The 12178-nt window shown below is 44.1% G+C and overlaps 1 protein-coding gene across 1 annotated transcript in view; it reads right to left on the bottom strand.

Moving 5' to 3' along the window:
- ANKS1B (ankyrin repeat and sterile alpha motif domain containing 1B) overlaps positions 1-12178 on the bottom strand; it is an 822202-nt gene that overhangs the window by 576082 nt on the left and 233942 nt on the right. The window contains exon 10 of the mRNA XM_005882370.2: positions 3471-3636. Coding sequence (XP_005882432.1) covers positions 3471-3636 — 166 coding nt within the window. The remainder of the gene's footprint in view (positions 1-3470; positions 3637-12178) is intronic.

Raw genomic sequence — 12178 nt, 5'->3', positions numbered from 1 at the left:
AAGCCTATGTCATTTTATCCAACACAACTAACCAAAAACTATAAAACACATTCCCTAACATGTAACACTTTAGTTCCCTTGGCTACTTATTTCACAGATGTCGGAATCCCTAAGGCAGGAAGGGATGAGGTTCACTCTCAGCTTTGTCTCCCCTCCCTCAGGGCTGCCATTGTGTCTGTCCTGACTGCCATCATTTCTTGCTGAGACTGCTCTTTGATCTCCTCATTAATCCTCCTGCCTCTAGCCTCATCTCTGTCCAATCTATTCTCCACATTGCTTCCAGAGAGTCATTTTAAAACAAAAACCTATCACGTCACATCCCCACTTACAGTCTGTCAGTGATTTGCTCCTGCTGTGAGGTAAAACCCAAACTTCTGCATGCCACTCTTGTTATAATGCATTTTCCCTAAGAGCATTCCCTAGCCTGGGGGCCATACAAGTCCCTCTCATCCACCCAAGACTTCCTTCTTTGAGGCACAGATCAGGCAGCAGCTCCCTCAATAAGCCTCCACTCACTCTCTCCTACCCTCCCATGAAAACCTCATGTTTACCTCTCTCATTGCACTTATTACCCATAATTTTAACACATTCTAAGCTCCTAAAGATCAAGATTTGTACCTTTCACTCTGTTTCCTCTGCAACATGTAGCGCAATGTCTAGAACACAAGAGGCACTCAATAAATGCATGTTGAGTGGATGAGGAACTGGAGGGTAGTTACCCACCCAGTTCAATCTGAGTGCCTTTAAAAGACTCAGATGCATCAAGAGGTGTCTCCATATCCAAAAGTCTTATTTTCAGTCAATAAAGGACTTAGTAACAAAGGAAAAACATCCATAACTCCCTGAGAAGTCAGTAACTCCCGAATACAGTGATGGCGAACCTATGACACGTGTGTCAGAGGTGACACGCGAACTCATTTTTTTGGTTGATTTTTCTTTGTTAAATGGCATTTAAATATATAAAATAAATATCAAAAATATAAATCTTTGTTTTACTATGGTTGCAAATATCAAAAAGTTTCTATATGTGACACAGCACCAGAGTTAAGTTAGGGTTTTTCAAAATGCTGACATGCCGAGCTCAAAAGGTTTACCATCACTGTTCTAGGTACTGTGGGCCAGCCTCATTTCTACATCTGAAAAAGCCACTGGACTGTGACCAATAATTATGAATTAAGCCTGGGTCAGTTAAGCAAACTGACTTCTTTTATACTGAATCCAGATGATTGAACACAATTGAGGAAAATCATATTCATGCAAATTAATTCTTAACCCACTCAGTTACTGTGGGATTTGTATTCTCCAAATGTGGCTACAAGAACATATTCTTATAATATAACTTTATTTTTAATATATTATTTTATTGATTTCAGAGAAGAAGGAAGAGGGAGAGAGAGAAACATCAATGAGAGAGGATCATTGATCAACTGCCTCCTACAATCCCCCTACTGGGGATTGAGCCCGCAATCCAGGCATGTGCTCTGACTGGGAATCGAACCGTGACCTCCTGGTTCATAGGTTGACGTTCAACCACTGAGCTACACTGGCCATGCTCTTATAATGTAACTTTAGTAATACATTTCCTTAAAGGGTCGGGGAAGATTAAATTCCCTCCACTTAAATAAAGGCAGCCTCTTAACTACAATGAAATTGATGTTGTCTTTGAGGCTAAGTCATAAAATGTAATACCTAGAGCTTTGCCTCATTCTGTAAGGATGCTTGCTCTTAGAATCCCATCACATACCATGAGGAAGTCCAAGTTGACCATGTCAGCCATATGAATAAGGATTGACCTTGCGACTGGATGCTCCTGAACCTAGCAACGTTGTCCCAGTTGATATCACTTGGAGCAGAAAGAAGTTACCCCTGCCAAGCCCTATCCAAATTGCAGATTTATAAGAAAAATAAATGACTGTTGTTTTAACGCACTAAGTGTTGGGGTGGCTTATTATGCAGCAATCAATAACAAGAACAGATTGTGGTCCTTGGAAATGGGGTGCTTTCATATCAAAAATCTGAGTGGCGTTCACTTGGTAATTGGGCAGCAGGACAAGCTGGAAGGGCCTCCCAGTGAGTGACTGTGAAAAGCTAAACGGCCTTTGGGAGATGATTCATGGAAGCCCAAAGCACTATGAGGAAGCTGTTGGTAAAGCTCAAAGGACAGAAAATGCAATTGGAAGCTCAAGGCAAGGATTCATGTGTCATGTCATAGTAGAAAGTTTGGCAACATTGACATCTGCGGTAGCATAGAAAATAGCAACTGAACCGAATGAACTCTATAATCTAGCTAAGGAGATTTCCAGGCAGAATATTTAAAGTAGAACTTAGCTTCTTCTGGCTGCCTATGATAAAATTCAGAGAACTGCAGAGTGGCCTGCTAAAGTCAAAGGAGCCAGGAATTTCTGGGTATAAAAACAAAATTGGTTTCTTTTTTCCAGCAGCTCCACGTCGCAAAATAATAATAAATTAATAATAATAATATCTCAAATTAAGAAGGCCAATGATCAAGTCTGGGTGGGAGTACAAAATCATTCCTTAACACCTAAACAAGATCTCAGGAAGAGCCACATAGAAACTTTAAGCCAAACAGAAAGGCCCTTTAAGGATTTTTAAGGGCATACCTCATAGATCCTCTGGGTTCAACAATAGGACTTCTAAGAATCTCATGGACATTGTCTCACAGAAGTCACCCAATATTCAGAAGAGCTGATCTGGAATATAAGCTTTTGTCTAATGGGGTGCAATATAAATTGAAACACAAAAAGTCCACGGAGTTTTAAAAGAAATTATATCAGCTTGACCTGGAAGGAACAGAGATAGTACACAATGAAAGATCTTTTGACTGCTCAAATTTTAAAGGCAGGAAACAGGTGAGAAAGATATTCAGCTGTAAATATGGGTTTTTTTTTATGGAAATTGAAGAATGACTCAGAGGCTGGAACCTAGAGCCCCAGAGAATAATTTCTATGCATAGGACTGACCCTTAATCAAAGAACTGTGTCTGATTAGCTTCATAATAGCCACAGGCTGTGACTGCTGTGGGCCCTGTTTTCCCTGTGTCTGAATAGGAATGTCAATTGTGGCCTTCCTACACTTGTTCCACTATTATAAGTTGGGTGTGTAGGAGAGGAGACTGATAAATTGTCTCTTTAGGTCATCGCTGCCAAGAGCAAAAGTAATCAAGGACCTGTACCGTAAGAACAGAAAGTACCGTGGAGAGTCATGCACCTAGGCAGTGTCATTCCTATGAGGCCTCTTGCCAGGAAGTTAAGAGACTTCACATCAAATCCCTCTGACTTACCAGGACTTACTTCAAAATGCAAACAAAACAAAACAAACAAAAAAAAAAGAAACATATTATCATGATTATATTGGGGAATTTCCATGTTGAAAATATTGTGGGAACTCAAAATATGAATGACATATCTTCACATACACAAGCACGCAGATCAAACTGGAAGACACGTTACCAGTTCTTGGGGAAGGGGCTCTTGCAATTTCTAAGGAGCAGGGTTTCTTGGTAACTGCTGTGTCCGTGGGATCACAGAGAAAGTTCTCGTTTTCTGAAGGAAACGTATCCAGAGAAGCAGATGGTACAATTTCCATAGTGTAATTCCTCTTCTTTGGATAGGATTCCTGAAAGGAAGGAGAAAAAATAAAAATAGCTTTGTGATAAAGACACAGCCTGTTTAATTTATAAAAGCTAGGAAAGATAACGGGTTCATCAGCGCTCCCAAAAGTGATTGACAGGGGATGATTCATCTGTTTGAATAAGTTATGCAATCATGTTACTCCAATATTATCAGCAATCTTTTTAGAAGAGTCTTTGCAATTTGGCTCCCCAGAATTTATCACTGAACTAGTAAAGTTCAGAATCTCTTGTCCTGATCTCTCTTTATAATATACTAGAGGCCCGGTGCACAAAAATTTGTGCGCTGGGGGGGCGGGGGGAGGGGGGTCCCCCAGCCCGGCCTGTGCCCTCTCGCAGTCTGGGACCCCTCGGGAGATAACGACCTGCTGGCTTAGGCCTGTTCCCGGGTGGCAGAGGGCAGGCCCAATCCCTAAGTGCAGCCCCTGGTCATGCTCAGAGCAGGGCCGATTGGGGAGTTGGGACGCCGCCCCGTCATGCACAGAGCAGGGCGGATCAGGGGGTTGGGGAGCTCCCCCCTCTCAGGCACAGAGCAGGGCCCGGGGGGGGGGGGGGGTCCCCCAGCCCGGCCTGTGCCCTCTCGCAGTCTGGGACCCCTCGGGAGATAACGACCTGCTGGCTTAGGCCTGTTCCCGGGTGGCAGAGGGCAGGCCCAATCCCTAAGTGCAGCCCCTGGTCATGCTCAGAGCAGGGCCGATTGGGGAGTTGGGACGCCGCCCCGTCATGCACAGAGCAGGGCGGATCAGGGGGTTGGGGAGCTCCCCCCTCTCAGGCACAGAGCAGGGCCCGGGGGGGGGGGGGGGTCCCCCAGCCCGGCCTGTGCCCTCTCGCAGTCTGGGACCCCTCGGGAGATAACGACCTGCTGGCTTAGGCCTGTTCCCGGGTGGCAGAGGGCAGGCCCAATCCCTAAGTGCAGCCCCTGGTCATGCTCAGAGCAGGGCCGATTGGGGAGTTGGGACGCCGCCCCGTCATGCACAGAGCAGGGCGGATCAGGGGGTTGGGGAGCTCCCCCCTCTCAGGCACAGAGCAGGGCCCGGGGGGGGGGGGGGGTCCCCCAGCCCGGCCTGTGCCCTCTCGCAGTCTGGGACCCCTCGGGAGATAACGACCTGCTGGCTTAGGCCTGTTCCCGGGTGGCAGAGGGCAGGCCCAATCCCTAAGTGCAGCCCCTGGTCATGCTCAGAGCAGGGCCGATTGGGGAGTTGGGACGCCGCCCCGTCATGCACAGAGCAGGGCGGATCGGGAGGTTGCGATGCCACCCTCACTCACGCTCAGGGTAGGGCCGATTGGGGGGTGGGGGCCCCGCCCCCTGTCACTCACAGAGCTGCAGGGCGATCAGGGGGTTTGGGCGCTGCCCCCTGTAATGCTGATCCCGGTGCCGGGAGGCATATTACCCTTTTACTATATAGGATAGAGGCCTGGTGCATGGGTAGGGGCTGGCTGGTTTGCCCTGAAGGGTGTCCTGGGTCAGGGTGGGGGTCCCCACTGGGGTGCCTGGCCAGTCTGGGTGAGGGGCTGAGGGCTGTTTTCCGGCTGGCGAGTGACTAAAGCTTCCAACCGCTCCTTGTTTTCTTCTCTCTTTTTTTTTTATTCTGGGCCAGCTTTAGCTCTGAGGCCTCGCTACTGAAAACATAGATACAATGTTGAGGTCTGAGCCCGGCTGAATGGAAGCCCTTTTCTGGGGTTTTGTTTAGCTTCTTATTTGCAACATAGTATATAGTTGCTTAGAGTTGCAACTGAGAGGCTGGCAAGTTAGGCGGAGAACGTTGGAATCTGCAGCAAGCAAGCCTCCCTGCTCGCTTCAGTGCCTGGCTGCCGGCCGCCATCTTGGCTGACAGTTAATTTGCATATACTCACTGATTAGCCAATGAAAAGGGTAGTGGTCGTACGCCAATTACCATGTTTCTCTTTTATTAGTGTAGATGTCTGTTTTCTAGCTGTGGCCTAAACTGTTGTTTAATGAACAGTCATTCCCAAGACTCTACTCCTTTGCCTGCTTCCTGGAGATAGGCATGAGACTCAGTTTTGGTCAGTTGGATATAAGGGGAAGTTTGCTGGAAGGGATCTGAAAAACTATCTTCCCCAGAGAAAAGAAATGCAAAGAGGCTGCTTCAGAGCCTCGGCCCTCAGGTTCCTCTGTCTGGATGCAGTTTTGATGCCCGGTGCTAGGGCAGGGACATTGTAACTATAAGGCAATAAGCCTAAAGTCAAAAAGGTAACAGGTCAAGGACAGCAACAGAAGAATAAAAAGAGCTTGGGCCCTTGATGACATCATTGAGCTACTCAAGTAGCCCAGGGCCAGTTTCCCCAGGCTTCTTAAGTAACTAATAAAGTTCCTAATGCTTGAGTCATTGCAATGTGGGTTTTCTGCCATTTCGAGGTAAAAGCATTCCCACATAACACACTAGTATTTTTCTTTGTGAATAATGTTAACTAATATACTAAGGTTACTCCTTGCAAGTTAGAATAAAATTAAGGTCCAACTCTACTAGTATATTACTGATTCTTCACTATATTCTAAAAATTAGAATTTATTTCATTTTACAAGATCTTAATTTCTTGTATAGGCATTAACTGAGCATCAGATATTTATTGGGCATCATCACATACAGCTAGGACTATGCTATTCGCAGAAGATTTTTTAAAACTAATAAGAAATAATCCTTGACCTCAGAAAGGTCACAGTTTACTAGAGGAAAATAAAAACAGATTATCTGCATTGTGAATTTAACAATTAACCATGTTTTGTTTTTGATATCGGTTACCTTTGTATAGTATAATTCACTACCAAAAGAAAAAGCCAAATAAGAAAAAAATAATAATAATTTCAAAAAAATTTTCCAAGACATATCCAAGGGTTGGTAAAGATGTAGCACAACTCCTATTTTTCCCCTATAATATTTACAGTACCGAGAGTAAGTAGTCAAGGTCAGTGCAATTGCTTTCGGACCATACCAGACCCTCACACATCAAAGAGTCAATTATGTTCACTCTACTCTACTGAAAGCAGGAAATTGGGAGTAATTTATTTTTAACAACAAAGGGTGACAAAACAGAAAGCGTCCAGAGGAAAGCAATCAGGATGGCATGTGATTTAAAAACCATGTCACAGAAGATATGATGAAAGGGCTGCAGCGTTCCAACCCAGAGGAGCCTGACAGCAGGCGACAGTGCTCTCAGCATGTCTGAAAGGCTGCCTCTCAAGAGCTATCCCACAAAGTGGGGAAGGGGAGAGGTTGCTGTGGTAGATTTATTCTAACATTCTTAAAGGCAGAACAGCCCAGCTGGTGTGGCTCAGTGGTTGAGCGTCGGCCAATGAACCAGGAGGTCACAGTTCGACTCTAGATCCAGATCAGGGCACACACCTGTGTTGCCCCCAGTGGGGGGCAGGCAGCTGCAAGATGATTCTCTCTCATCATTGATGTTTCTATCTCTCTCTCCCTCCCCCTCCTCTCTGTGAATAAAAACATACTTATTTTTTTTTAAAGGCAGAACAAAGATGGATATTTACAAGTCAAGGAGGGCAAATTTGGGTCAATACAAAAAGGAATTTTCTATGAATTGATAATATTGCTTATCTTTTGGTTAAGTTGGAAATCTGTGTTTATAAAGAATTATGAGCATTTTAAAGGCCTTGAAAAACACTCTGAAATCTAACCACATGGAATGAGTTAGTTTGCTTTCCTCTTAAAGAGAAAGGATATACACTTATTAGAGAAATATTAAAAACCATAAAGAAGAGAAAAAAATCACATCGTACCCAGCATGCTCAGATAATTAACAGTAACATTTTGGTGGTGATGTACTCTGACTGCTTCCCTCTGTAAATATGTATGTAGACATGCGGGTGTGGGCAAAAGGGAGAACAAATATTTTAAACAATAACAAAGTGCCTCCTATGGAAGGACCAGCATTTCTCAGTGGAATAAAAGTCTGAAGTACACGATTTCCTTATGGAAAGCGAGAGCCCTAAGGAAGGAGATGGTAAAACAAAAATAGGGAAACTTATGCTTTTGTAATCCTATTGTCAAGAAAGAAGGGCATTCAACAAAATACCTTACAAGTATCTCCCAAAAGAGAATGGATATGTGAGATGATTAAAATTGAATGTGGCCACTACTCTGTTGAAGAGATAGAATATTACCCTCGGAACTCGCCCCCTTCCCATGTTCCCCTTCCCATCCCACCCCACCCTCCCCACCAACGCTAAATCCTGTTGTGAACTTTGTTCATAATGCCCTGGATTGTTGTTAAAATTTAACCCTCTTTCCTTACAGTGGGAAACTTGGATTTTGATTTACAGGTTAAGTGCCCACGTACTCTTGATGGTAAATCCTGGTAACAGACCAGAGGAATTAAAAGAACTGGCTCAACAATTTGTGACTGACCTTCAAGGCTCCATTGTACCTCGTCTAGCAAAAGTGGGCTCTAATCTAGATAGCAGTTTGCTTTCTCCTTTATATTCAGACTCCATCTTTATTCTAATGCCCAGTTCCAGGATCTCAAATGTGTTCCTGTGCTTGCTTTATTTTAATGGCAGCATGCCTCAGACTGTGTTCTCTGACTGGTGTTTGCCAGCTCTCTTCTGAGGGGCAAAGAATCCTTTCCCTGAATCCTAACCAGGTCCCTAAGGCCCTGAATTCCTAACTTCATAGCTCCTGACCGAGTGTGACTCTATCATGCCTGGACGTACTTAGTTGGCTTCATCCCACCTGCTACAGTTGATTGCACAATGTGTGGATCAAACAGTACTTCTTCAAAAAGATACATACTGAAAACACTGAGTAAACTAAAAGAACATTATGTCCCCCAAGAAAAAAATAAACAATTAGCCATTGAAAGTCTACAATATATGTTTTCACGGGTTGCTTAAATTGTGTTCCTATAAAAGTTTAAAATCATCAGGGGTAGGCCAAATCTAACAAGTCAAAGTTTCTTAGTGACTAAAATAAGGTCATATCATCCGGTACAGAAATGAGTTATAAAAATTCAGTATGGGGGGATATAGATTAGCAATACCATGAAAAAACTTAGTAGTTACAGCTCACAGAATGAGTCAGCGTGTATAATACACCAGTTAAAGACATAATGTGACACTGGCTGATTTAATACGAGTATGATATTTGGACTAGAGAAAGTGACAGCCCTCCCTTCCTCTGTGCTAATTAGAATTGGGAATGATCTGATTTAGTAATTTCATAAAAGACAGATTAGCAGTATTATGTTGATCATCCTTTGCAAGGTAGTACTTTGCCCTCTGACTTATGAAAAACCTTGGCAACAACCAGGGAGCCAGGTATGGGTGCAGCTGTTTCTCAAAAATACCAATGATGTAGCTTCTTATTAGAAATAAGGTGACTCAGAGGCTTTTGTAGACAACTTTGACAAGGCATCTCCTAGAACTTGCCTCTAACTCAGCTCTATTCTTAACCACAGGGAGGAAACTGAAGCCACTTAACCAACACAGCAGGGAGACCACACCAGAGCCCTCAGCTGGCAGGTACTGGGGCCCACATTTGAGCAGGTGCAAAGACCAAATGGACTATTTTCGCTGGACAAGGATAAGGAAAGTGTTGAGTGTTAAACCCATGTCATGTGAGAAAAGATTGAAGAAAGGGTGCAGGGATACATGTATCACAAGTACTTGAAAAGTAGAAGGGTGAAGCCAATTGTTCTCTAAGGGGGTACGAATGTGCAGATGGAGAGATGGTAACAAGGAGACAGATTTCAGCTCAAGATGAGCTTTCTAAAAATTAGAGCTTCCAGGTGCGAAACTGGCTGCTTAGCAGATAGCAAGTTCCCTGCCACTGGAAGTCTTCAAGCCCAATGTGATCAACACAAGACATCTCCTGAGAACAGAAGATGGTGGTTTGACTGAAATGAGCTTTAAGATGGTAATTAAGTAAGAAGATGGGAATAGACGTATGTGTCAGCATAAGTTACAAACTACCTGTATACTTTTGCTGCTTCCTGAATTCTTTTTCTGATAATGAGAAAAGTAATACTAACACAAGGAAGTATGGGTTTATGACTCTCTCAAAGTTAGTGATGACTCACAATTTCAAATGACTCAAAACAGGTGAAAGCTTTTGGAGGTGGTTTTAATGCTCTGACATGTCCTTCAATATAAAGAAATTATACCCTGAAGACTTACAATGACATTTAAATAGGAAGACTATACCATAAATGTGAAATACTAAGAAAAATAAGGAAATTAAAGGAGAGTCTTTAAGTGGGTGGGAAGAGATCATCTTGGATTATCCACTTATAAGTGAAGGAGAAAAGGGGAGTCAGTGTCAGAGTAATTAGACATGAGAGATTTGACTGGCCATGGCTGGCTTTGAAAATGGAAGGACTACAGCTCATAGAAGCTAGAAAAGGCAAGAAAATAAATTCTTCCCTAGAGTTTCCAGAAAAAATGCAGCCCCACAAACAGCCCTATACACACAATGAATTTAGCTTAGTGGGACCCAGCCTCCATTTCTAGAACTATAAATTAATAAAGTTATGTTTTTTTAAGCCACTAAGTGTGTGGTAATTAGTTACCGCAGCAATAGAAAACTGACAGGGTAAAACCACCAGAAGCCATCACATAGGGAGGCAACAGAAACTATTAAAGGCTGAGTGGGGGACATGAAAATTGGAGTCCAGTGGAAAATACACTTTGTTATATTATGACTAGAGGCCCAGTGCACGAAATCGTGCGCAGGTAGGGACCCTAGGCCTACCCTGGGATTAGGGCCATCTTCCGCTCGCTTGCCAGTGCCCAGTCCTGCCCCACCACCGCTCACCCCAGTTCCCCATGGTTCTCCATTTGTCATCCAGTGATCAGAGCTTGTGGGCTGTGGGGAGGGACCAAGAGGTCTGCCTTCTGCCCACTCGCCAGCCCCCAGTCCCGCCCCACCGCCACCCTGGTTCCCCCATGGTTCCACGTTGGCCATCCAGCAATCAGAGCCTGCTGAATGGGGAGAGGGACAGAGAGGTGGTCAATGCACTTCATAGTGACAGGTCAATCAGTCATTCCAGTTGTTACACCATTATGGTTACTGGCCTTTTATTATATAGGATATGATTCAATATTTTAAAGATAGTGATTTTTTTCACTTTCACTTAGTCTTAAATGTAATGCAGTACTATTGTAACAGAGTTTCCCTCCCACTCTATCTTGGATCTTGACAAGTAATTCTGAATTTGGAAAAATAAATGTGCACGATAGCCAGGTTATCAATCTGAAGAGAGAAAAGTAATGGGGCGATACAGATCAGCCTTTACCAGACATTTAAATAAATTACAAATGGCTGTGATATAATAATCAAAAGGCAATAGAATAGAAGAGAGAATTTAAAAAAGCAAAGCTCAATGTTTGTGGAAATTTATTATATTATGAAAGTGTTAGGTCAAATCAGTAGAGAAACAATAGATTATGTAATAGTTGCCAGTGAGATAACTGACTAGTCATCTGGAAAGAAAGAATAAAGCTAAATAAATACTTCATTTCTTATATGAAAATAAATTCCAGAAAATATTTAAATAACAAATAAATAAACTTGTAATAATAATCTCAAAATAGGAATAACCTCTGACCAGGAGGGATAACCAGACGCATACCCAGAACTGTAGAGAAAAAAAACTGATGAATTTGAGTACATGTAAATATTTCTATAAAGCCACTAAGATTCCAAATATTGAGACAAATGACAGATTTGGGGAAATTCTATGACAAAGGGTAAATATCTTTATTATATCAAGAGAATTAAAAATTGAGATGAAAGAGATCATTATCTTAAGGGAAAAGGCAGGCAAAGGATAGGAGCAGTTCATTTTCTTATCTGAATAGATGCTGGATCTCATTTATAATTAAACTAGAGGCCCGGTGCATGCATTCGTGCACTGGTGGGGTCCCTCAGCCTGGCCTGTGGGGATCAGGCCGAAACCGGCTCTCCAACATCCCCGAAGGGTCCTGGATTGCGAGAAGGCAGTTCTCGGGTGACACACCCCGGAATCGGGCTCCCTCCTCTCTGGTTCTGGGTGCATCACCCAAGAACCACAGCTGCCAAGTCACTGCAGCTCGGCAGCTCCTGCATTGAGTGTCTGCCCCCTGGTGGTCAGTGCACGTCATAGCTACCGGTCAGAGTGTCTGCCCCCTGGTGGTCGTTGCACATCATAGCTACCAGTCGGACGGTTGGACGGTCACTTAGGCTTTTATATATAGGGACTAGAGGCCCGGTGCACAAAAATTTGTGCACTCAGGGGGAGGGAGGGGGGGTCCCTCAGCCCGGCCTGTGCCCTCTCGCAGTCTGGGACCCCTCAGGGGATGACCACCTGCTGGCTTAGGCCCACTCCCCGGGGGATTGGGCCTAAGATGGGAATCAGACATCCTTCTGGCAGCCCGGCAGCCCTCGGGGGATGCCCACTTGCCAGCAGGGAGCAGACCTAAGCTGCAGTCAGACATCCTTAGTGCTGCTGAGGAGGCAGGAGAGGCTCCCACCACCACCGCTGTACTGGCAGCCATCAGCCTGGCTTGTGGCTGAG

The sequence above is a fragment of the Myotis brandtii genome, unplaced genomic scaffold (genome assembly GCF_000412655.1).
Source record: "Myotis brandtii unplaced genomic scaffold, ASM41265v1 scaffold708, whole genome shotgun sequence".
In the NCBI taxonomy this organism is placed as follows: domain Eukaryota; kingdom Metazoa; phylum Chordata; class Mammalia; order Chiroptera; family Vespertilionidae; genus Myotis; species Myotis brandtii.
Note: the sequence above shows the minus strand (reverse complement) of the source record. Positions and strands in the feature narration are given on the sequence as shown.